This window comes from Brachyhypopomus gauderio, unplaced genomic scaffold (genome assembly GCF_052324685.1).
Source record: "Brachyhypopomus gauderio isolate BG-103 unplaced genomic scaffold, BGAUD_0.2 sc84, whole genome shotgun sequence".
Lineage (NCBI taxonomy): Eukaryota > Metazoa > Chordata > Actinopteri > Gymnotiformes > Hypopomidae > Brachyhypopomus > Brachyhypopomus gauderio.
Genome location: NW_027506905.1, coordinates 678,979 through 701,298, shown reverse-complemented (window position 1 = coordinate 701,298; position 22,320 = coordinate 678,979). Strand labels below are relative to the sequence as shown.

The following is a 22,320-nucleotide window of genomic DNA, read 5'->3' as shown; positions in this document are numbered from 1 at the left end:
CTTAGAAATAAATGAGAAACATTTTGAACATTGGAATCAATATTCATGCTACATACAAGCAACCAAGATTAAATTAATTACATAGAAAACACAGATTTAGGTTACCAGGGTCTTTAAAGTCTATTTTTAAAGTTGTCTACAGAACTTCTGAACAAAGGTTTGAAAACGATCAACACATTTTGGACTTCTGAGGTAATTGTCTGAGGACTACTGAGCAAGGTGTAAAGGCAAGAAAAATGCGATTGTTTGTACACTGGTTTCTTTGTTGTGACACGCTGGCTTTGAACAAGTAAGACACACAGGGCTTCTGCATGCTGATCGTGTTCAGCTTTCCAGATGAGGAGCCACATGACACAACAAAGGTCTATGAAAATATTTAGCAATGCCCCTCGAGAGGAAGAGCACAAGAATTGAATCTGAAAGGGTCAGGGCACCAGTCAAAAGGTGCATTAATATTCATTGGACAGAGAAACAGAGGGAGATCAGACCGAGAGGGATGCTTGAAAGAACATGACAGTTGAAAGGGAATTGCATTATAATCTTAAAGCCAGTAATAAAAAAATAAGCAATGACTTGACAGAAACCCTCCCAAAATGTGCCAATGAGGAACAGCAGCCTCCAAACACAGGACATCCAACATGCCACGACCTGTGACCCCTTCAAAAGGATTGATGTACAATAATGAGTTTTGAATTCCCCATTAACATTAAACTACAACCCACTCGATTTTGACCCCCCCCCCCCCCCACACACACACACACACACACAAATATCTCAAAGCTGGGAGTGTTTCTGAAGCACTTTCTAAGGTTCCTTAACACAGAGGTCTTTCATTGGTCTCTTGAGATATTCACACCGAGGTCCTTCTTCATTTGAATGTGGTCACACCCAACTTTTTCAACCAAACAGTGACAACACAATAAAATCTGAATATTTAGTGTTGTGTTTCAACAGCATCCAGCCTAACATTTCCCAGAATGCCCTTCATCTCCCATTACTCTTTGCAGAAACAAAGATAAAAGAAGAGAGATAAAAGCACTATTATGCCTTGTTCTTCCAAGGTTAAATTTAAAATAATTGTATGCTGTCCAAATGTTGGCAAGATAAGGCAAACTCATTAAAATGCAATGCATCATCCAAATATGAAGCAGGCAATGGGACTGAAGCAATGTAGGAAGCAGCGATCATTCACACATGGATGAACCTGATTGGCTTTATGCTCCACATGACATCAGACAAGCAACTTCTGAAAATATCTTAATTACATTTCACAAGTCTTGACATATTTAGTGGTAAGATAACAACAGTCAATATCAGAGTGCAAAATGTGCTGTCCATTTTAAAAGGATTACAGAATAAAAGCTCTCACACCTTGCAGCCAGCAATCCCAACACCCTGCGCACTGCTCTGAGCCAAAGAGTCAGGCCTCCCAGACACACGACAACCGCCACTTCATTTGCAAACGAACTTGCAAATCACAAATTATAAACTCAAGAATCTTGTTGAGACAGCTTTTGCCCTTTTTAATGTTAAAGCAATTTATGATTCGTGCCCATTTTTAGCACAATTTTGTGATGTTTTATGTATATTAGAATTGTAAACATTTTGAAGGCCCCTGTGGTAGCACTCCACATCACACAGCACATTTCTCTACTCCGTATTGTAAATCTTTAAGTTCACATCCACTAAATCACGGCTGTTGACATTTTCGGCATGCTGGAGAAAATAAGGCGAGGAACCAGGCAGACACTTTTACTTTGTCTTCTTGCTTTTGGGCTTTTTGCTCTTTCCCGCTGTTTTTGATGCTTCCTCCTGCGGGAGAAGAGGAGAGGAAGCGATAAGAACCAAGAGGAGAAGAACGAGCTCAAATAAGTGGCGCCACGCAGGGCAACTACAAGCATGAATACAATAGTCTCCTGAAGCGTCACGTCTCAACAGCAACACAAATAGGAACAAATGACACCGACATTTATCTAAAAGCAAAGAGAATGGATGATATGGGAAAATCCTAGGAATGGCTGCTCAGATATGGATATAACCGAGTAGATCACCGTTTAAAAAGCCCAAATTTCTTGAACGTGCTAAACTTGGCACATGGGAGAAGTGTGCTATATTTAATGACTGATTCGAGCATCTACACAATCTACACAATTCAGGGCCAAGGAAATCTCACTGAGAATCACCTAAGGAGCTTCGCCGGCAGCGTTTGACGCGAATAAAGACTCGAGTGACAGCTGCAAATGTTGTCTCTTTGCTCATGTGCGTTGGGTCCACTAAGAACAGGGGCGTGTTGCGTTGAGCGCGCCCGCCCCTCCTCTCTGAAGGGGACATCTGATTATAGACCAGCAGCACGACAGCCAGGTGAGCTCATGAATATATTGTGCTTAAATTTGCCACAAATTAATTTAAGGGGGCAAAGATGGCAATTAGCTGCAGCACGAAGCCAAATTCTGTCCCCGAGTTGGCTTTTTAAATGACTCCCTTAGAGACCAAATGACATCTCATTGAATGCCCAATTTCATTAAAAATTAAAAAGGAAAAAGTTCACATTCTGTCGGTCATTAGCAAATCTTGCTTGCTCTGCTGTGCTGGACTGGCACTGAAGGGTAGTAATTATTCAGAGGGATTTCACAGTCATTTACACAACACTTGCTGTATTATTCTTATAAGCGGACCAAAACATGCACGTTTTAGATTATTATTTTTATTATCAGTATTATTATTATTAGTCATAGTATTAGTGGCAGTGTTTGTTATTTAACATTTCACATTTCAAAAATGTACTTTTCATGTGGCTTTTCTTTGATTTTCAGAGCATTACAGGGAAAATATTGAGAAGAATCCAAGAGGTGAAAAGTCTTAAATGGGGCAATACTTAAACATGAATAGGCCAGACCGGGCCAGCAGTTCTGTAACATTTAAAGGTGTTAACAAAACATAGACTTAACATTATGGAAGGCACGTGAAATTTTTAACTATTTTTTCATAAATGTAACACAAAACTAATAAGTTGGCCAAAACCTGACGGAATCACTCCGTCTTGAGGTAAACCCAACATTCCTGGGTGAACTAACTGAGTCAGGTCTGTTTTCACCAGGGTAACACTACTGAGAATCACTCCATCTCCGCACTCTCTCCAGCATGGAAATGTCCAAACCTGCCCCCAGAGCAGCTATAACAGAGGCACGGTCCATGGGTTGCTTTATTTAAAGAGGGAACTAAAACTTGTTTTCAATGTATAGTGTTCATGGTATAATATCAGAAGCTCTGCAGTATTATTATTAAGAAACAGGCTCCCCCCACATTGGCACTTCAGCTAACCCACTCATATTTATTGTCCCCCAAATTTACATTGGCAGTGAATATGGGGTTTTTGACCGTCTGTAAGATATGGAGCTTTCATCTCAAATTGCTTGTGGCAGTTGAGATTAAATCTGAAGCAAGCCAGTAGGCAGGAAAGGGAAGCTTGAAGTCTGAAGACGTTCTGCTTAATGAAGACTCCGCGCCACTAATTACATTATGCATTTCAGTGCATCTCAATCTTGTGCAGCGGTAAACCGCAGGTTACCGTCACCGCTCGATTCTGCTCAATTTGAAAGCACTATGCAAATGTTCAAGTCATACAAAACCTCCTGACCACAATTTGGTAACTCCGCTGTGGAGAACAGTGAGTCTCCTTCTGCAATTCCACACCACAGTGCTTTTATCGTGTTGTGCACCAGTAATAAATGTAGGGAACTAAAGTTTGCAGCTAACTTGCCACGAGTTTATCAAAAGCTGCTGTCTAATCTTAGGAACATATTAAGTGTGTCCCTAATTCATGTGAATCACACAACAATCAACATTTCTACATTTACACTGTTTTGGGTGTATGAACGCATTTGTCTGTTTGTGTGTGTGTGTGTGTGTATAGGTCAGCCCATGTAACAGAGATCAATAGGATAGACATCTTGGGTACAAAGCCCAGAGTACCTGGTAAAACCCACGACACGCCTGCCACCCTCGTAACCATGACAATCCCGCAGCTGCTCACATGTCTTCATTTACACAGAAATGAAAGAAAACAAACAAATGAATTCCTGGCAGACAGCAGCTCTGTGCATGAGCCTCTACAATCCCCCTCCAAACCCGAATGTGGTGATGTGTGTAACCTTGTCACTGTGCTCACGGGGTTTATCACCGGTGGCGGGCACTTAAGCGCTGAGCTGCTCTATAAATATTCTCACAGCAATTACAGGGAAGAAAAGCATTTTGTTTTTAAATACGGTGACAAAAACCACAGGAATCGGAGAAATGGCCCATCCCCAAAAGCAGTGATAAGTCTCCATTTAGTAGGACTTCCATGAACATCCTGGTGTTCAGTGATCAGAGAAGACCAGTGTGGCAGATACACACCTACACCATGTTTCTGCTCAGAGCTTTGCATATTAATAACCGCAGAAATATAACTGGCGTTGCTGGCGTTGCTGGCGTTGCTGGCGTGCCGCGTGAGCGTGGTGAAAGGAGCGAGATCGCGCTAATCTCACCGCGGCGTCTGCGTAGCCCTCCTGGACGAGGATCGACCTGGCGCAGTTGTTGATGTGTTTGAAGCGGTCGGGGCCGAGCAGGATGCCCCCATACCAGCGTGATACCACAACCAGCACGTCCCTGACATCCAGGATCTACACACACACACACACACACACACACACACACACACACACACACACAGCCGTTAGTGCTCGTGTCGGTCAGTTCCTACGGTCATGCTAAACGTCTCAACCTGACCTACGAGTGCACAGCACTGCAGGGTTCAGTTGTACTGAAGGAGGAAGCAGGTTAGCTCAGGACGCCGGCCCTCCAGGAGCTCCGTGCATGACAATGTAACTTCGTATCCGCACAGCAATCAGCAATACCCAGGCAACTTATCACACTGCTATCAACAATTTCAATATTTTACAGGTTTTCTGAGGCTGTAAGTAAAGGTGTCAAATCCCCTCTGGAGAATCAGCCTTAAAGGAAAAAGACCATACAGAGAAAATAAAGAAGAGACAAAATGTTTCTTTGTGAAAACTGCTATCTGTCAACTGCTTGTCAATCACTTTTTTAAAGCACCACAGGGGTGTAGTTGGCAGACTGCCTGGAGGGGGGGGGGGGGGGAGACATCTGCCTAGTCTAATAATAGACCGACTCATTCGCCGTCTATTCGTGTCGTCACATCCAGCTCCATGAACGGACGGCGTGCGATTAAAACCTGAGAGGGTGCGAGAGGAAGTTCAGGCAAGGAAACGGTTCACAATGTTGATGAAGTTAAGCAGCTTACATATAGAAAACAGTCGGCTTGCTTCACAGGAAGCTCTTCAAAAAGGGGAGTTGCCACACAAAGCCTATTAGTCCTCCACAACGGTGGATATCCAGAGTCCACAGATTTGGGTGTGAGGTGTCATGGGTGTCCCTGTTGTAAATAGCGGCGCTGGGCGTTCACGGAGTGTTTCACCGCTAATGGCCTCATTTTCATATCGTCATTTATCAGTTAAAAAGCAGCGGTGGTATGAGGGCAGCATGAAAACAAGCAACGACAACAACAACAAAACATTGTGGGCCCGGGTCAGGTTTTAGCGGTTGAGATATCACAGTCTGCCATGAGTGAAAGTGAAATTGGGTTTTGATTAAAATGCTCCATTGATTTCACACGCTGCCTTGCCAAGCTCGGGAGAGTATACAGGGAGGGAGGGAGATAAGACTGGGGGGTTTGGGACCAACGACGTGCTCGTGTCTGGAAGTAAGGAGCACGAGCAGCGCCCGAGATAATCGCTTACTGTCTCCGAGACGTTGGAGAGGTTTAGCGCAATTTAGTCTGCAAATAGAGCCATAAGCTGGGCTAGTGTCGTTTCTATTTCAGTATAGGCTGTTCCAGACGAAGCTTCAATTTAGAAGGTTCGATATTTTAACCTACCATAAAATGGCTGAATGGTACGTTCACTAATTGGACCACGTGGTTCTACTCACCTCTGATCCCATGAGGCAGTCATGGCCTGGCGGTTAGGGAACTGGACTTGAGACCGGAGGGTCGTGGGTTCGATTCCCAGACAGGCCATGACTGAGGTGCCCTTGAGCAAGGCACCTAACCCCAACTGCTCCCCGGGCGCCGGGCTAGGGCTGCCCACCGCTCTGGGCATGTGTGATCCACAGCCCCCTAGTAATCACTAGTGTGCGTGTGTGTTCTGACTGCACAGATGGGTTAAAAGCGGAGGACAAATTTCGATTGGGGTGTAAAAATCACAATTGACAAAATATGGCTCATTTCATTTCATGAAAACAAACGTGAATTGGAGAGGCATAAATATAACAAACACTAATGAACCACTGACAATCCTCACCAGGGTCAGGGTTTACTACCATCTGAACTAAGAAGAGAATCTGGGTTAAAGCAGGATTTTTAAACAGCAGTACCTCCTGGACACTTGGCAATCAGTGATTATTAATTAGAGGAAATTATATGTTAGGCACCACTAGTTTAGATTTGAATACAGCCTGTTCTTGGAGAACTATCACCCTGCAGTTTGTGCCAGGAGTGTTACCAACCAACACATTTTAGTAGGAACCCTAATTTTACACACTTCACATCAATATTCTGATCCTGAAGACATTGATTAGCTGCAGGGGGTGTCTGGAGTGAACTGTTAGGCAGGTCCCCAGGAACAGGGCTGGGCACCGATGATCCAATAAGTCCCACATGCACACTGAGAAGATGGTTAACGATAATCTTGTTGTCTTAAACATTCACATGCAAACAGTTTGTCAGTTGCCAATAGCGATGAGCAACGCAAAACGAAACACCCAAGCCTCCATTTACACTGAATCAGTAGCAGCCAGTAATACCCGGGATGTTATGTCAGCTACTCTGTCTCTGTAACACACACACACACACACACACACACACACACACACACACACACACACACCTGCAGAAGGTGCAGCAGCCTCCCTCCAGCAGCGGTCTCTCCATCATCTTCACAGTCCTGCATGAATGTGTTTTTGTCTTGGCAGTATATCCTATTGGAAACAGGATGAGAGATGAAAACAGCAGTGTGTGTAGAGTTGAACACAACAGTGAACCTATAGAGTTGAACAGCTGTTTTCTCTATATTTTTTCCCCATATGCACCAGTTGTAACTTATCTTCATACGCACAAGTAATAATATGGTAGATTCAATCCCCATCCAGTATAGCTTAGTACTGCAGACTACAACGTTGTAGTGTATGACGTTTTAAGAAAAACAAAACCATCCCTTATATCTCCAGAGATTTTGACATATTCTCTTTTTAATACATCCTGTACATCCTTTTGCTGTACACTTCATTGTGAAATGATTTGCCGCAGATGTGACAAAACACAAAATGCTGGAGTGTTCCTCTAATTGAGGTCAAAGGGCAGCTGCTGAGAAAGAGATCTAGAAGTGCATCTGTCCATAGTCTTCCATTAAAAGTTCTAGTCAGTGGTGAAGTTCAGGGAAACACTAGGACACAACTGTCTGTGGCCATCTACAGAACATTATAGATGTGGTGCACGGAGGTCTGGGTACAAAACACAGCGTTCCTTTAGGTTTCAGGCATCTGCCAGCAACGTGTTCAGAATGAATGTGTGTATCCTAAATTTGCAATTCCATTACCAAATATAACCGAACATGTGCTTCTCTGAGTAACATTCAGCATGTCCAACATTACAGATCACATTTTATATAACATTCAATGTTACTGTATAATTATTGATAATCAAGCTATAAAGCGTTGTTTCTAGTTTCATAGTACATGCAAATAATCTACTTTTAACTAGTTAACTAGCTACATATTTTTGAGTACCTTGAGTGAAAAAATAAAATAAAAATGCTAACAAATAATTCAAATGTTGTCTGGGAATGCAAAGGGCGATCCTTATCTCTGGAACAATCTAAAGTCCAGTGCTGTAAACAAGAGTGCCAGATGTTCCTCAGGGTTTCCAGCAGCTGTGTTTGCAGAAGCACAAACTCAGAGGACAGCGGCACACCATCATACACTCCTCAGTGCTACATAATGGGACTATTACAAATGCACTGGCAGTATCATTTGTAGGTTAACCCCTCCAGAAGATGACTGCTTCTTGTCTGCAATATCTCTTTAGCTTTATACACTCAAGCTGCCAAGGGCTTCTTTTCTACATGCATGCACACACACATTCCGCATTATATATGTGTGCATGCAATAAATACCTGTATGCATAGATGTTGTGAGTGGCACTTGCAATTTTCTTGTTTTCATAGAGTTTGTCTAACACCCTCTGAACCTGCAAGGAAATCAGAAGCAAATGTGTATGATATATTACACGTCAGAGACATTCTTCAAATGTGTATGATATATTACACGTCAGAGACATTCTGCAAATGTGTCAATTTTATTCAAAAAAAACAACAAAAAACTTAAAATGTCTATTCACATCTTACGCAACTGTAGGGAATGAAACACCTTTTTGGCCACACACACACACACACACACACACACACACACACACACACACACACACACACACACACACACACACACACACACACACACACACACTTTGGCTTTTAATATTGTGATGGAATGAAGGAGTGTGTGCATGTAGGTACTCAAACATGCACTTGTGACTGTTAATAGCTTGTGCCCTGGCTAAATAATGAAGTCTGTATTTATGCTGCATAATGAACCTAATGAAAGACACTGGTCTGAAAATACAGGCGGGTCTGTGAATGAACACCGAGCCTACACCAATTTCCTCTCCTGCCACAGCATGTCCGAATGTAATTACAAATGAGGGTATAGGTATCGCTTTCTAAGACACAATAAATACTGGAGTAGCTCAATATCACACTATACTGCTGCACAAAGTCCTCACTGAATACCAGTAGCCCTTAGTGTTCTGATGCACCCGTCACTAGGGTAGACACATCTGAAGGCCCATCCTTGCAAAGTTTATCATAACTTTACAAAGTCCATGAATCCTGCACATCGCAGCCATGCTCGAGTCAAATGCATTTAAACTCATATTTATATTCAGAGCAGAATTCTTAGGTGACTCCTTGAAAAACAAGCACACGCATTTACGAATTCAAACTTTACCGTCATAAATTACACTAGAAAGAGCACCGATAGCTTGGCAGATGAATGTCCTTGAAGCAGACATCTGTTGCACATGGCAGCCACTCACAGGAAGAAGTCGAATCTTACCAGCAAGATCAAAGGCTTAAATCAGTCCTGTTCAGTCATTTGGGTTTACGCGTGATATCTGAGTTTGGCAGCTGTGACGGCTGTAAAAGTTTCATTGATCGAGGGCGTGCTTTGTGCACGAGCGTGATCAGTGCACATTAAAGGCAGCTAGACGTACTGCAGATCCCACGTCTCAAATGTTCTGGGAAAATGGCTCGGTTCACTATTACTGTGTCGTCCTGGTCTTTTATTAGTGTGCTGTACCTCTTTGCACATGTCTTGAGCCCCCACAATGACAGACTGCCTGCTCCAATATTCTTCAGCGGCTATAATGCACATTAAAAAGAGGATTTCGTTCTGTTCAAGTTCACTTAGTCCTTACACTTGACATTTGTCAGAATTTCCAGTAACTGGTGTTAAGCCAATAACACAAAGAGAGTTTGCACAGAACCACAGTCTCCCCCCCCCCCCCCCCCCCACCACCACAGGCTTAGGGAATATGAATGCACACCGGTGTTGGCTAATGAGGAACGTGGACGACTACTAAAATAATTCTTATTTGTGTGAATAAATCTTTAAATGTTGCCTTCCTTTACCAATTCCAAATCCTCTTTTTTAAATAAGGAAGCGAGCCTGGAAGCATGCCACCATCCTGTCTGTCTCTGGCTTCTGAGCACTGTGCACTGGTGGAATACCAGCTTCCTAAATCCTCCATCACATACGCTGGCTGTGGCTGGAGCTGGATCCTTTATTCTGTTTAACAGGTTTCCTGTTGATTCCCTATTTCAATTTCCTTTTTATTCCGTACATGAAGTTAACACGAATAACCATCTATTAAGACGAAAGGGCATAACAAGAGGGCGCATGTAAAGTAATTACTGTATAATTGTGCATGCCTTTCTTTGTGGCGTGCCTTCTGAGCTGCGGATAACGAGAGCATCAAAACCCCTCCAACACTCGAGAGAAACGGTAACCCCCAGACTGCTTTTACTAACTCAACGATCAAAACCCTGACTTTTTTTTTTTAAAGACATTAAACAATGCATACCAAATTACAGGCAGTGAATCCACTCAAGCCACTGTTCTCCTTTTCTTCTTTATTTTAATGAGAGTAAATATCTGACATCTTTCATGAGCACAAGAGGATTCATTATCAAACAAGGTCAGGGTTTTGCTGAAGATAAAACACTTATCAATTTGCAGTTCTCTGTAATGTTGAATTAACAAAAGCAAGAGTCATCAACTAAATTTATTCAAAATGCAGCGTGTAAGCGTTTCCTTTATCAAGTTTCTCCACAGGAGCAAAAAACTGAACTTGGCGAAGAACATTTGTTATTCCAGACCCGTCTCCTTTCAGTAGGGTCTACATCCAGACCCGTCTCCTTTCAGTAGGGTCTACACCCAGACCCGTCTCCTTTCAGTAGGGTCTACACCCAGACCCGTCTCCTTTCAGTAGGGTCTACAGTCTCTCCGTGAACATGTTACTGTGTAATGATACGAATATTGAGGTCATCATTGATGACACAATCGTGTACAATAGGTCAAAAACCCAACACTCATCCACAGTTAATTAAAGGTAGTGCCTCTTCTAATGGGCCTTAATGTCCACTTTTAGCTCATACATGAAATGTAATTACCGCTACATGAACAAGAACCCTAAAAAAGAGGCTATGTGTATACTATATACAAACACCATATTATATTGCTTTATAAATATTGCTATATTTTCCTTGTCTTGTCATATACAAACAAATGACTGGACCGCTCTAGGGTCCCAATGTATAGCCATGACTCATGAAAACACACAGGGCAGGATGCTTACTGCTTACAATACAAGCCTTTTGTTATTGGTTACAGGGCTCGTTCGCATACAACGGCCTTTGCCAACACCATGATAACGATTTGCTAACGAAACATTGGGGAGTCCTAGTAGAAACCCAGGCATAAACTCCCGGGTGTGACATGTGAACCAGCTGGCAGCTAGGGTCCTCCAGACGTCTGCTACAGCAAGTGGATGATTGTGGGTGGGGGTGGATGGTTGTGGGTGGGGGTGGATGGTTGTGGGTGGGGGTGGATGGTTGTGGGTGGGGGTGGATGGTTGTGGGTGGGGGTGGATGGTTGTGGGTGGGGGTGGATGGTTGTGGGTGGGGGTGGATGGTTGTGGGTGGGGGTGGATGGTTGGGGGTGTGGCTGGATGGTTGGGGGTGGGGGTGGATGGTTGGGGGTGGGGGTGGATGGTTGTGGGTGGGGGTGGATGGTTGGGGGTAGCGCATGTCTGCACAGCGGGAAAAGACACAAAGCTTCGCCTAGAGACAACACTGCGACACTCATTAGCACCTTTTTGGAACCATAATGGTCAGATTTCCTAGTCTTGGCCATAACACCAGACCTTCATTCCCAGCCAAGGAATCAAAGAAATCGTCTCCCAAGCTACATGTGGTATATGACGAAGATGTAAAAATTCACCATTAAACTTACAGCAGATTCTGTATTTTATGTGAACCCAGAAAGGGCTCATTAGGGGCATGGGGCTGCCTGCAAGGCTAACCATGCAGCACTGTTTTAAGAGTTTAAAGACCACTGCTAGGGCTCAGATGAGAACGGCACACACTAGGCATAAAACAGAATTATTTATTTTAAAAATGGCACTCTTGTGTAACATCCTGCAGGTGCAGTGCAATGCCTCTCATAAATGAGTGGGTTTTTCCATATATAGAGAAAAAATACAATGGAAGTGCTTGTGGTGACTGTCACATGAACAGGCAAAGTCATTTGAGAATCCATTTGTGAGGGTTTTCTGTGGTTTTAAGGGCTTGTTGATTCAGTGATCTCTAACAAATGCTTAAACTGATAAATATAAGAGGCACTTTGGCTGTCCTATATTCCTTAAACATATAGTAATATCTCTCCCCCCGTCACTCTCTCTCTCTCTCTCTCTCTCTCTCTCTCTCTCTCTCTTTGCTGTCAAAGAACAAGTGAGCTGTCAAGCCAGTGGCCAAGAGAGAATTATTGATGTATCACTTGTGTGAGGATGGTCAGAGCCTAAACGCAGGACGTTCGGCCCGGATCGGCCGGGCAGGTGTGAATGAGTCATCTTGGGCGAAGGGAGCTGGGGATGAGAGCAGGGACAGCTGTGAAGCTCGGCGAGAGCCCCTTCGCGGCAGGGCGATGGAGTGCGCTCAGGGATTTGAAAGTCAGACATTCAGAAAGTGACGAGCTGAAGCAGCTCAAAATGGTTCAAAAATCATGAACACGCTCTCGAGACCGAACACAGAGTTTTTCAAAACAGGTGTCAAACAGCTTGTGAAATCCTTTTTTTTTTCCTACAATGAAACCTGAATCAGGAGACACCTGTTTATTGGTGAGGACCAGTCATGCCTCTGTGACACTGGGGGTGGTTTTACATACAATATGAAGCCACCACAGACAGGTCTGGCAGTGCTATTTCAAAGACAATATGTAACCCAGAGCTTCTCCAGCCCAGCTCAGGGGACGTTGTGATCTGTACACTCATGTGCCTCTCATTCATCACATCATGGAATAAATCTGGAGATGTGGTATTTGAGGAGTTTCTCGGTGTGCCGTTGGGCAAACAGAAATATGGCATACCTGTTTGGGCGTCACCACAGGTGCTAAATGAGGCTGGAAGGTACTGCGTCTGTCTGTGAGCGGCTCGCCGTGTGTAACCGGTGGCAGCTCCTCTTCTGAACATGTCACACACACACACACACACACACACACACACACACTTTCCAGTCAGGATTCACCTAACAAGCCAGAGGCCAAGACATACGCGAACACTCAGTCACATCGCCACGACGGGGATCAGTGCCCGCTTTCTTTAGCTACATCGTTTTTTTTTTACGTGTGAATTTTAATCAGATTACAAGTCGATGAGATGACAGGTACAGGAAACGGGGGGGAAACACCCCAGCTGTGTAACTTGATTCCACATGCCTGCTGACGAGCTGGAGAACAGACCCGCCTGCTCCATGTTCAGCTTCACATCGCTGCTGTTGGGAATGTTTCCTTCCTCCCAGGTGCCATCCTCTTCCTCAGCTGTGATTGCTCTGTCCATCTCGGGTCCTTCTGCTGAGAAAGCCCCCCAGTACATGAGATATATTATCATGACGCAGTCTTTGTCATTATGTAGATCATGATAATAATTTAATCGCTATTTAACCCAACACAATAAAATCCTCTTTTACACACCCTATTTCATGAATGATGATTAGACTCTCTCATGGGTCTTAGTAGAACACATAGTTGGCATACTTAATGGTATAAATGGTTTGAATAATGACTCTAAAGAGAAAGACAAGGACGGGGCAGAACAGGTCAGAGAGTCGTTTCTGTTAGACTGTCAGACTGATCCGTCTTCTATCCACTCACTCATGCTAATCAGTCAAAAAGCAACACACTTTATTCCATATTTGAATGTGAACTTAGCTTCTGTCCCTCGAAAAATAAGACAATGAAAATTAATTGTCTGTTTATGCAGTTTAAAGTCTGGCAAGGGCGGTAGGTCAAGGTTTTGCATAAGAGCATGAATAAAACCATACATACAAATAAATAATAAAAAAATAAAACCATACATACAAAGCATCACCATACAAGTGGAGCTGCGGGAAGCAGATGTATGAAGAAAAAAAAATGACATGTAGCACTAATGTCATATTCACGTTAATATTATAACTCCGGAGCTAGGGCACACTAATTTCAGCCGTTAATCACGGGTTTTCAAACTGGAGCTTTAGAAACCCCAGCCATATCCCCCATTCCCTGCTAAACTCACACGCTCCTGCCAGCCCCTTATCTGAATATTCATGGCCCTTACTAAACCCCCCTTTGGATCTCTTGGAGAACGCTGCATGGAATGGCCTGCTGTTATCAGCATCTCATTAGAATAATGACTGTAAAAACAGCCCTGATGTTTGCCCCATTGAAAATAAGGTGCCACTTTTAATGACACCTTACCATGCTTGCCAGAGAGGAGAGAAAACATCAAACACACCTCTACATCTCTTACACTTGTTAAATATTTAGCTCTAACACATACCTAGTAATATTTAATATCAATAACTAGAGAGCCGCAGAAAGTGAGTGTGCTTCTGTTCAAAGGAGAAAGGAAGAGCTAAGAGAGGCAACCACCTTCTACGGGCAACAACAGCTGGTGCAATCACACAATCCCTCCATCTGCGTGCTCAGTGAGCAGCGAGATTGAGAATGTTGCATCTGTGTGAGAAATAACAGGATGCACCATGTGATCGATTTTCCGATACTCTAATCACGCTGCGAATCGCGGCTCCGACGAGCTCTGGTGCGTGCGACCTTCCCCATGGTCTTTCATGAGCAGTCGCATGGAATCCATTTTCCCACTAAAAGAAACGTTGATATGCAGCGAGTGTGCGGAAGCAGGCAGGTCTGCTGTTTGGGAGGAGTAGGGAAGCCTGGCGGGGTGGAGCTAATGGTCTAAAGGCCGGGACGCTTCAGTCAAACGCCAACGGCATCAGACGCTTACAGGACAGATGAGAACAAGCTTCATATCACTGCGCCCCATCAGATGAGGAATCCCTTCCACCGTAAACGATGCCAGTCGCGGCCCTGGTAGTCTCAGTAACCCCAGATTCACAACAATATCTGGATTTGGGTTGGGAGCTGAGGACAGCATGTTTTTACACATTCTTCACCAACTTTATTAGGAAGTTATAATACAAAAAAATGTATACACAATTTTCAAAGTTTTATTATGAGCTCGTATGTCTCTTAATTGCATAGCCCCCTCATTCATAACTAAAGGGCTGATAACATTTGTTCGAAAGCATGTGTTAAGATCAAAGTGTGCCTTCTTTATATTCCACACATCAAGTGAAGCAGCCTTACACACCAAAGACATGGGACACCAGTCATCATATTACATTACATATTTTATGGGTGCATTTTTTTACATTACTTTCATACTATCTTTAGTAAAAACACTAACATTATTTTTCATTTAAATGCATTTATATTTACATATTGTATTTTCCCATTTTACTATGATTCTATTTTTTGACTTTGTGACATCTTCATTTTGTTGTTGCATTACACCATGAAGCACTTTGAGAATATTAAAGGTGTTAGATCAAGCTATTCTGATTATGATTTTGTTTATTATTTCTAGAAACAACCTTTGGGTTAAGATTAGGCTTTAGATTTTGGGGTGTAGAAACCATGCTCAGACCAGTTGCATGTAAAAACGTAGTAACACTGATACATTCATACCAATTACATCTCATCAACAGTCACTCTGTGATCAACAGCTCAAGTGATCAGTAGGGTGGCTGACAATTTTCACACGGCAAAAGGTATGTGCAGAAGATGTTTGTAGTGAAGGGGTGGTGTGTGTATATAGGGAGAAACAGTAAAGGAGGCCTCATCATGATACACCGATTCTTCTGATCCCCCCCCCCCCCCCCCCCCAACCAACCACCCACCCTGATTACACAGCCAATCCGAGCACTCCAGGTTTTCTTCCATGCAGAGAACCCAATGTTTGTTTAGGAAAATGAGCTTTTGTTTGTTTTTCCTTGACATACTGCTCATATCTTTGTTTCCTCTCTGTTCTTTCTGTTTCTTCTTTATTGAAACACAAAGTTTGTATGTGTCCACAAAAACAAAAAACACTGATTGGCATCAGCTGGAAGGAATTTCTCTCTCCTTGTAAAACTCTCACACCTCTTTAATTTCTCCACCACACTGACAACCCACATCTCCTTTCGGTGAATCTCCTTTTTTTTCGATGTTGTCACACTGTTTTCCTATAAGAATAGTTTGCTCAAAAGTATATCACGTCTTTCTTAAAAAGACACGTTGACTGTGAAAGTTTTTTAATCACAATGACAACGGCACTGACCAATCGCTGCAGTGCTCATTTGATCCTCGTTAGGTCTCATCTCTAACGAGCGACTCGTATTGGCACTGCCGTGTTCCTTTGTGGTTGGGACGATAAGCGTAGGCCTGCTGCAGCCCAGCAACCTACTTTTGTAAGTGTGAAATTTTAAATAATTAACATGATTTACTGGTTAATGTTAATACTGGTTAATGTGGAAGGATCCCATTGGTCAGGCCTTTTCAACCATGCCTTTCTACACTCCCCTCAACACCTCATGTTTACGCAAAACCATTTTAACCTTAAAATAGATCAACTACACCTGTAAATTACTGTCATTCCACTAATTACAATTAATGATGAGAATATACAAGGGATGCTCGTCCGAGTGGACTATGGCCAGACGAAGGACCATAATAACGAGTGTTAAAACCATCACAAGCAACGTGCTGAGAATGAAGGAGAAAAAGAAATGTAGGCAAGGCATAATGATGAAACAGCAGTCAACAGTCACGAGATGACAGAGTGCTGTGTGATTGTGTAAAGGCTTGGTTATTACAGATGAGGTGCAATGTTTCTCATTTCACTGTGAATAAATCAAAGTCATTCAATTTAGGTCGTCTCCACAGAGCAGTCCAGAAGGGACATGGCTGTCATCTTGCTGTAGCAACAACTTTAACTGTCTGCGAGACCTAACTTGGCTGAGGAGCGAACCATTGGGGGAGGTTGGTTGCAGAAATTATATGAATTCACACTCCAGTGCAGTGAAATTCTGTTAGGGCATCAGAAAGGAGCAAAGGGAGGCGGCGTGTGAAACTACACGCTGACAACATCACTCCTCATCTCCCCAGCCCAGGAAGCTTCTTCCAGCAGCAGAGAAATGGGAATTACGGGGCCTGTGAAGGATTCTCCTGGATTCTGATTAGATCTCGCCATAGTTCTGTGACAACATCTCCATGGGGTGGGGGGCAGCACAGGAGAGACACTACAGCCCCTCCCACATTCACTACTGCACCTTGCTCTCTGTTATTACACCCAGGCCAACTTTATCAAGACTGCAAGATCAAAGCCACACATCCAATATCCTCCATACAATAATTTGAGAGACCATTATGTTCAAAGGAAAGAGAGATTTAAGAGAAATAATCCGAACAAATAGACTGGCGAAGAGAGACCATGCTAGTGGAGATTCCCACATTTTAACTGTATTTGATACAAAGTGGATGTATGACTGCACCATGACTAATGTTCCTAAAATAATAGGCTAAACTCTACAGAACAGACTTCATAGGTGCAGAACTTTTTCCTCGTTCTATCCTACTCCACGTCTTTGTTGCAAAGAAAGGAGAAAGATGTGTGGGCAAAGGGAATTAAATAATTTTAGCATAATGAACGAGTATAAAGTATAAATGGAAGATTTGTGAAATAATTTTGACTTTAGCCACCATATTACCAATAAACCTTGGCTTAATAGCCTTAGTTATTCAGCCAAGAACAAATCAAATAAACAGAGAGCATCAAGAAATAACACCAAAATAATAAGAAAAGTAATATACCCAATTTATATTCAAAGTCTACACACAATCATATTAGATTTTTTTTACAAGCATAAATTTTTTAAGCGGTTTGTTCAAATTGTTATGTTCAACTTTCAGTCCCCTTTAGTTTGAATCAGTCAGGAGGAAAACAGTAAGTACTGGTAATGGAGGCAGTGCTTGCTCGGAGACTCAGGACTCCCTGACCCTCTCACACATCACTACACTCCAATGACCTTTAACCTTTACTCCAGCAGAACCTGAAGGTCTCTGTTCATTAGACATCTTACTGCAAAACAAGTCTGAATTTACTATGGCAAAAGACTGAAACACAATGACAGAGAATAACGGTTTAATTCACCGTCATTGGAATTGGGTGACAACATGGTAAGTACCCTCAGCTACACAAATCACACACAGTGGTCTCATGGTGGTAATAACCATAGTTCACAGCAGTTTGTGCACACTGCAGCTAGGAGTTTGGTCCCAGCCAAACTAGCTCAGTGTCCATCATTACTCAAATGCAGGGTTTTATCTCATGACCAAAAGAAAAACAATAACAGAAATCATTCTGACTAAAGCCTGAAGGGCCACAACATTCTGCCTAGGAATGACCCAGCCAGATCTGGCCATTCTGAAAGGTGTCTAAATGTTACTGTCATTGTCATATACATTTCGTAGAGCACATAATTACTCAAACACATACGTCAAGTGTGTTATATCAGAACAGAACAGATGCTTATTTATTAATGTGTGATTCTAGGGTTCCTTTTGTGCCAACTATCTTATGTGACACATACCAGCAACTCATGAAGAAATTGACAAAATGCTAATGTACTTAGCAGAGGCAGTAAAACAAGTTTAAAGATAATGTTTCTTTTCCCCATTGGAAATACATATTATAAAACCTATATATTTCTTATGAACACAGTAGTCAGCGAGGGACAGGCCTGACCCTTGAAAGCACACACACCTCATCTCTGCTCTGCTCCATATTCTGGTTTCTATTCATTAGTGGCAGTGACACCTGTGGGAAGAGTAAACTATTGAGTGGGCCTACGGATGACAGCACTGATTTCTGGGGACTGCAACCCGCAGGCAACATCAGAGAAACTGAACCGCTCTCAGTGGCCCCAGCGCAAATGGATTTTGGCAATCAGTGGTCCCCAGTGTAGCACAAAATCCGAGCTTTCTGGGTGCCATGTTGTTTAGCGCTTTTCAAAAAAAAAAACAAAAAAGCAGAGCCTGCTGTCGCTGGTAGGATGTGGTCTGTTTTAGCACCCACCAGAGCTGGCACATGTCCCCAGATTACACATTTATTTATCAGCTTAAACATGATAAACTGAAGCATGAGCTTGGAGCCAATAATATGGTCTCTGCCAATAATTTCACTTCAAGGCTAAGGGGGGGAAGAAAAAGCATTTTTACACAATGGAAATGAAGGTACATAACGATCCACCAGTGATCATTTCTAATACATGGATGCACTCTTTTTATAGCGTTTTTGAAGACCGATAATGGCGGGACCTTAATGTGAAACAATACACGCATTCACATCCCAGACCTCAAGGTCCAGGTCTACTGACTTCCACCCTCCCTTACACTAGGACTCAGTTGTGGTGACAAAGCGTCCAACCGGCTCCATTAATCATTGAATAAACCATGAGGGATTACAAAAGCCAGATTTGGATTTGACGTCCAGATTTGAACACCTCTGTGCTAGACCATAGCTCACACCAACCCATGGATTGGCAGCTAGTGGATCATGCAGCCCAAGAGGTTAGTAAGCCGAAGATAGTCAGGAGTAGAAAGCTGTTCACCAGTTGTCTGGCAGAAGCAGGTAATGAACAGTGAGGAGCAAACAAGGCCAGATATCAGAGTCCATTATCCATCATGAACATATAGAACATGGCTGAATAAAGGCTTAATTTATCAGGTTTTAGACCAGTAAACAAGTAATAGACTACACACATGAGATGTGTGATAAACAAGGAAGTTAACTTGATTTTATAATAAAACACTGACACCTAGTGAGTTATAGGAAGGAGCTGGAGCCATCCACTGTGCAATCTGGCAAAATTCAGTTTCCCCTTGTAGTAACTGGTGCCACGGACTTTCCCTCATGCCACAGAGTGATGGAAAACACCAACCTCTCACCCTCAACCTCTCACCCTCAACGGGTCCCATTTGCAAAAGATTTATGTGTCTTAAAATATTTAAAAAACAGTGCACACAGCCCACCATATGTTATTAATTCACAATGTTTCTTTCTCTCTCTCTATATCTCTCTAGCCGATGTTCTCCACAGTGTGTGCTGTTGCTCTCAGTATAGACGACTTTGACCAGTGCCCCAGTACAACACAAAGGCAGCAGAGGAGTCGTCTGAAAGAGCTTTGCCATCCACTAGGTTGAAAGAGTTTGCCTACATTTTTCTCACAAAGGTTACAGTATCGAACCAGCTCCAACAGCTAACTGTGACAGGCCTCACGTCTGGAAAGCTGTGATAAATGAGCTGTTGCTTTAAGCATGATCACCCATGGCAGGAAAATCCGGTGACTCAGTGCACTCAATTTCCTCTGAACAGGCATCTGAAGAGACAACTTTATTTTATGCCGATTTAAATGTGCTGAAATATAAATCCGCATATCTTCAAAGTGTGTAATGGAAGACATTAATATTACTATTACCTTTGTTTCACTCTCCCAGTAAGTCAAATATAGAGGCTTAAAAAATAATAAAAGCTTTTCTGATATACTGGCAACCGAAACAATCTGAAGAGAAGCAGAGCACATTTTTCGGCTTTGGCCAACTAGACCAATTGGTACATGTGGGTGAGCAGAAATCATTTTCAAATACACTGATGAATAATTTTGTATGTAGTTATGAAGCCTGTGGATCGAAGTCATTTACCTGTGTTTCCACTTTGTGATGTTTCTGTTAGAAATTCCCGGATTTTCTCCACCCAGAGGTAGAGGATGCTCTCTCCAGCATTCTCACTGTCATTGTACAATACATACAAGTCAAAAACAAAAGGCTTCTGCTCTATACACACTCTGTGGTATTTTACTAATTATCATAACTATTATTTCAACAGTGACAACATATACTGCAACTTGTATTCCTGTTCTCCACACTAAACTGCAATTATCACAGTATTTTTCATGAAACATTTCACTACAGAGTAAGCATATGTGATTCTGTTCAGTGATCCTCAGAAATGTTAAATGAACTAAACAGTAGGAATGTGAGAGGCCATGTGGAAGTTCTATACTCACAGGTAGAGTTCCTCAAGGCTGTTTGACAGTTTGATTCTGTCTGGACCTCTTAGCCACGCTGCACTGAAACAGAACACAGCGAGGACGTTGATATGGTGCTAGGAGCCACGCTGCAGCCCTTTTGTTCAAACAGTTGCTGTCTAACGTCCTCATCTCATTTCCACAGCCAAGATAATGGCAAAGTAACAAGCCCAAGAGTGACAGGGTAAATACATGAGCACGCTGACATAAAAAGAGAAACACCTGTGGCATAAACAGCAGCGGAGAGCCGTGTTAGTAATGCTATAAAGAGGGCATTCTACAGCAGACTCAGAGTCAAGCTTATTTTACAGTGGGGAATATAATGTGCACCCTTCACATGAAATCAGAGCAAATACTCTATACTTACTTTATCTGGTAAAGTGGAGGAGCTGAGCTTGGGTAGTCCTCGGGCAGGATGATCTTCCAAACAATATAATAAACAAATCATGTTAAATCCAATTAAATCCAATATATATATATTAAATATTACAGATGAAATATGCAATTTATTTACCTGTAAACAAACTGACCATTTTGGCATATAAATGTCATCTGATATTTTTATGCAGAATATTCTTGATGCCTCGTCAATCACGCACCATTCGTCACCATATATAGACGAAAGCGCTTCGATCTCTTCAACCTGGAAATGAGTAAATATGTTGAAGATTCGTCTGGTAACAGCCTGGTAATACAGTTTGTGCTTTGAACTCATAGTCTACCTGACACTGGAGATCGCTTGCATTTTCCACGGCTTTATCCATTTATTTTCACAACATTGCAATCGATAAATTAGCTCACGTTGGTCGTTGTTGTAAATTAAACAGTGAGTCGCAGTACAACATTATGGTATCTTTTCCTAACACAGTGACCCGAGGAAGTGAATCAAACTGAGAAACCTTCCGCCAACACTGTCGTTTTTGGCTGCAGTTCCCTTTACTGACTGCAGACGCGTTACTTTTTTGTGTGCCAGAACAAACGACTATCGCTTTTCGAAAACGAAATAAGAAAACAACTAAAACAAGCTAGTGTACTAAAAACATTTCCGGGGTCATACGTGGCGCTGTCACATGGTTATTTAAATTAAATGTATATTGAGGCCTGTAGGAGATTAAACTGGAATAGTTGTTTTTTGCGTAATTACAAACTAAAGTATGCATTCGAGATTTATAAGACTTTCATACATCAACGTTAATATGGTAAACTTAAGTACGTGTTTTAAAGACTTTAAAGATACACACGAATTTTGCATTTTTGCAAACGCTCAAATTGCCAAGATAAAACAACAGAACTAACTGAATTAACCAAGTCCTTTGAGCAAATGCTTTCTTTACACCCCATCAATTCCTTTCAAAATCTTACAAGAAACAAGCACTAATGGGTTATAATTCAATGATTACCTTACTGTTCTTTA

At 42.4% G+C, this 22,320-nt stretch overlaps 1 protein-coding gene across 2 annotated transcripts; it reads right to left on the bottom strand.

The window, feature by feature from the left end:
* Window positions 1-95: 95 nt before the first annotated feature.
* impact (impact RWD domain protein) lies at window positions 96-22,157 on the bottom strand. 2 transcript variants are annotated; one of them, XM_076991591.1, is made up of 11 exons: window positions 21,629-22,157; window positions 21,421-21,549; window positions 21,274-21,326; window positions 20,886-20,948; window positions 20,521-20,606; window positions 13,162-13,293; window positions 12,814-12,908; window positions 8,229-8,302; window positions 6,945-7,035; window positions 4,527-4,661; window positions 96-1,812 (listed from the first exon to the last, which is right to left on the bottom strand). In XM_076991591.1, exons 1-11 carry the CDS (start codon window positions 21,668-21,670, stop codon window positions 1,753-1,755), a joined length of 960 nt encoding a protein of 319 aa, XP_076847706.1. In that variant the 5' UTR covers window positions 21,671-22,157; the 3' UTR covers window positions 96-1,752. The 2 variants fall into 2 exon arrangements, with proteins under 2 accessions (XP_076847706.1, XP_076847705.1); XM_076991590.1 differs by having other exon boundaries at window positions 13,162-13,296; window positions 21,629-22,062.
* Window positions 22,158-22,320: the final 163 nt, after the last annotated feature.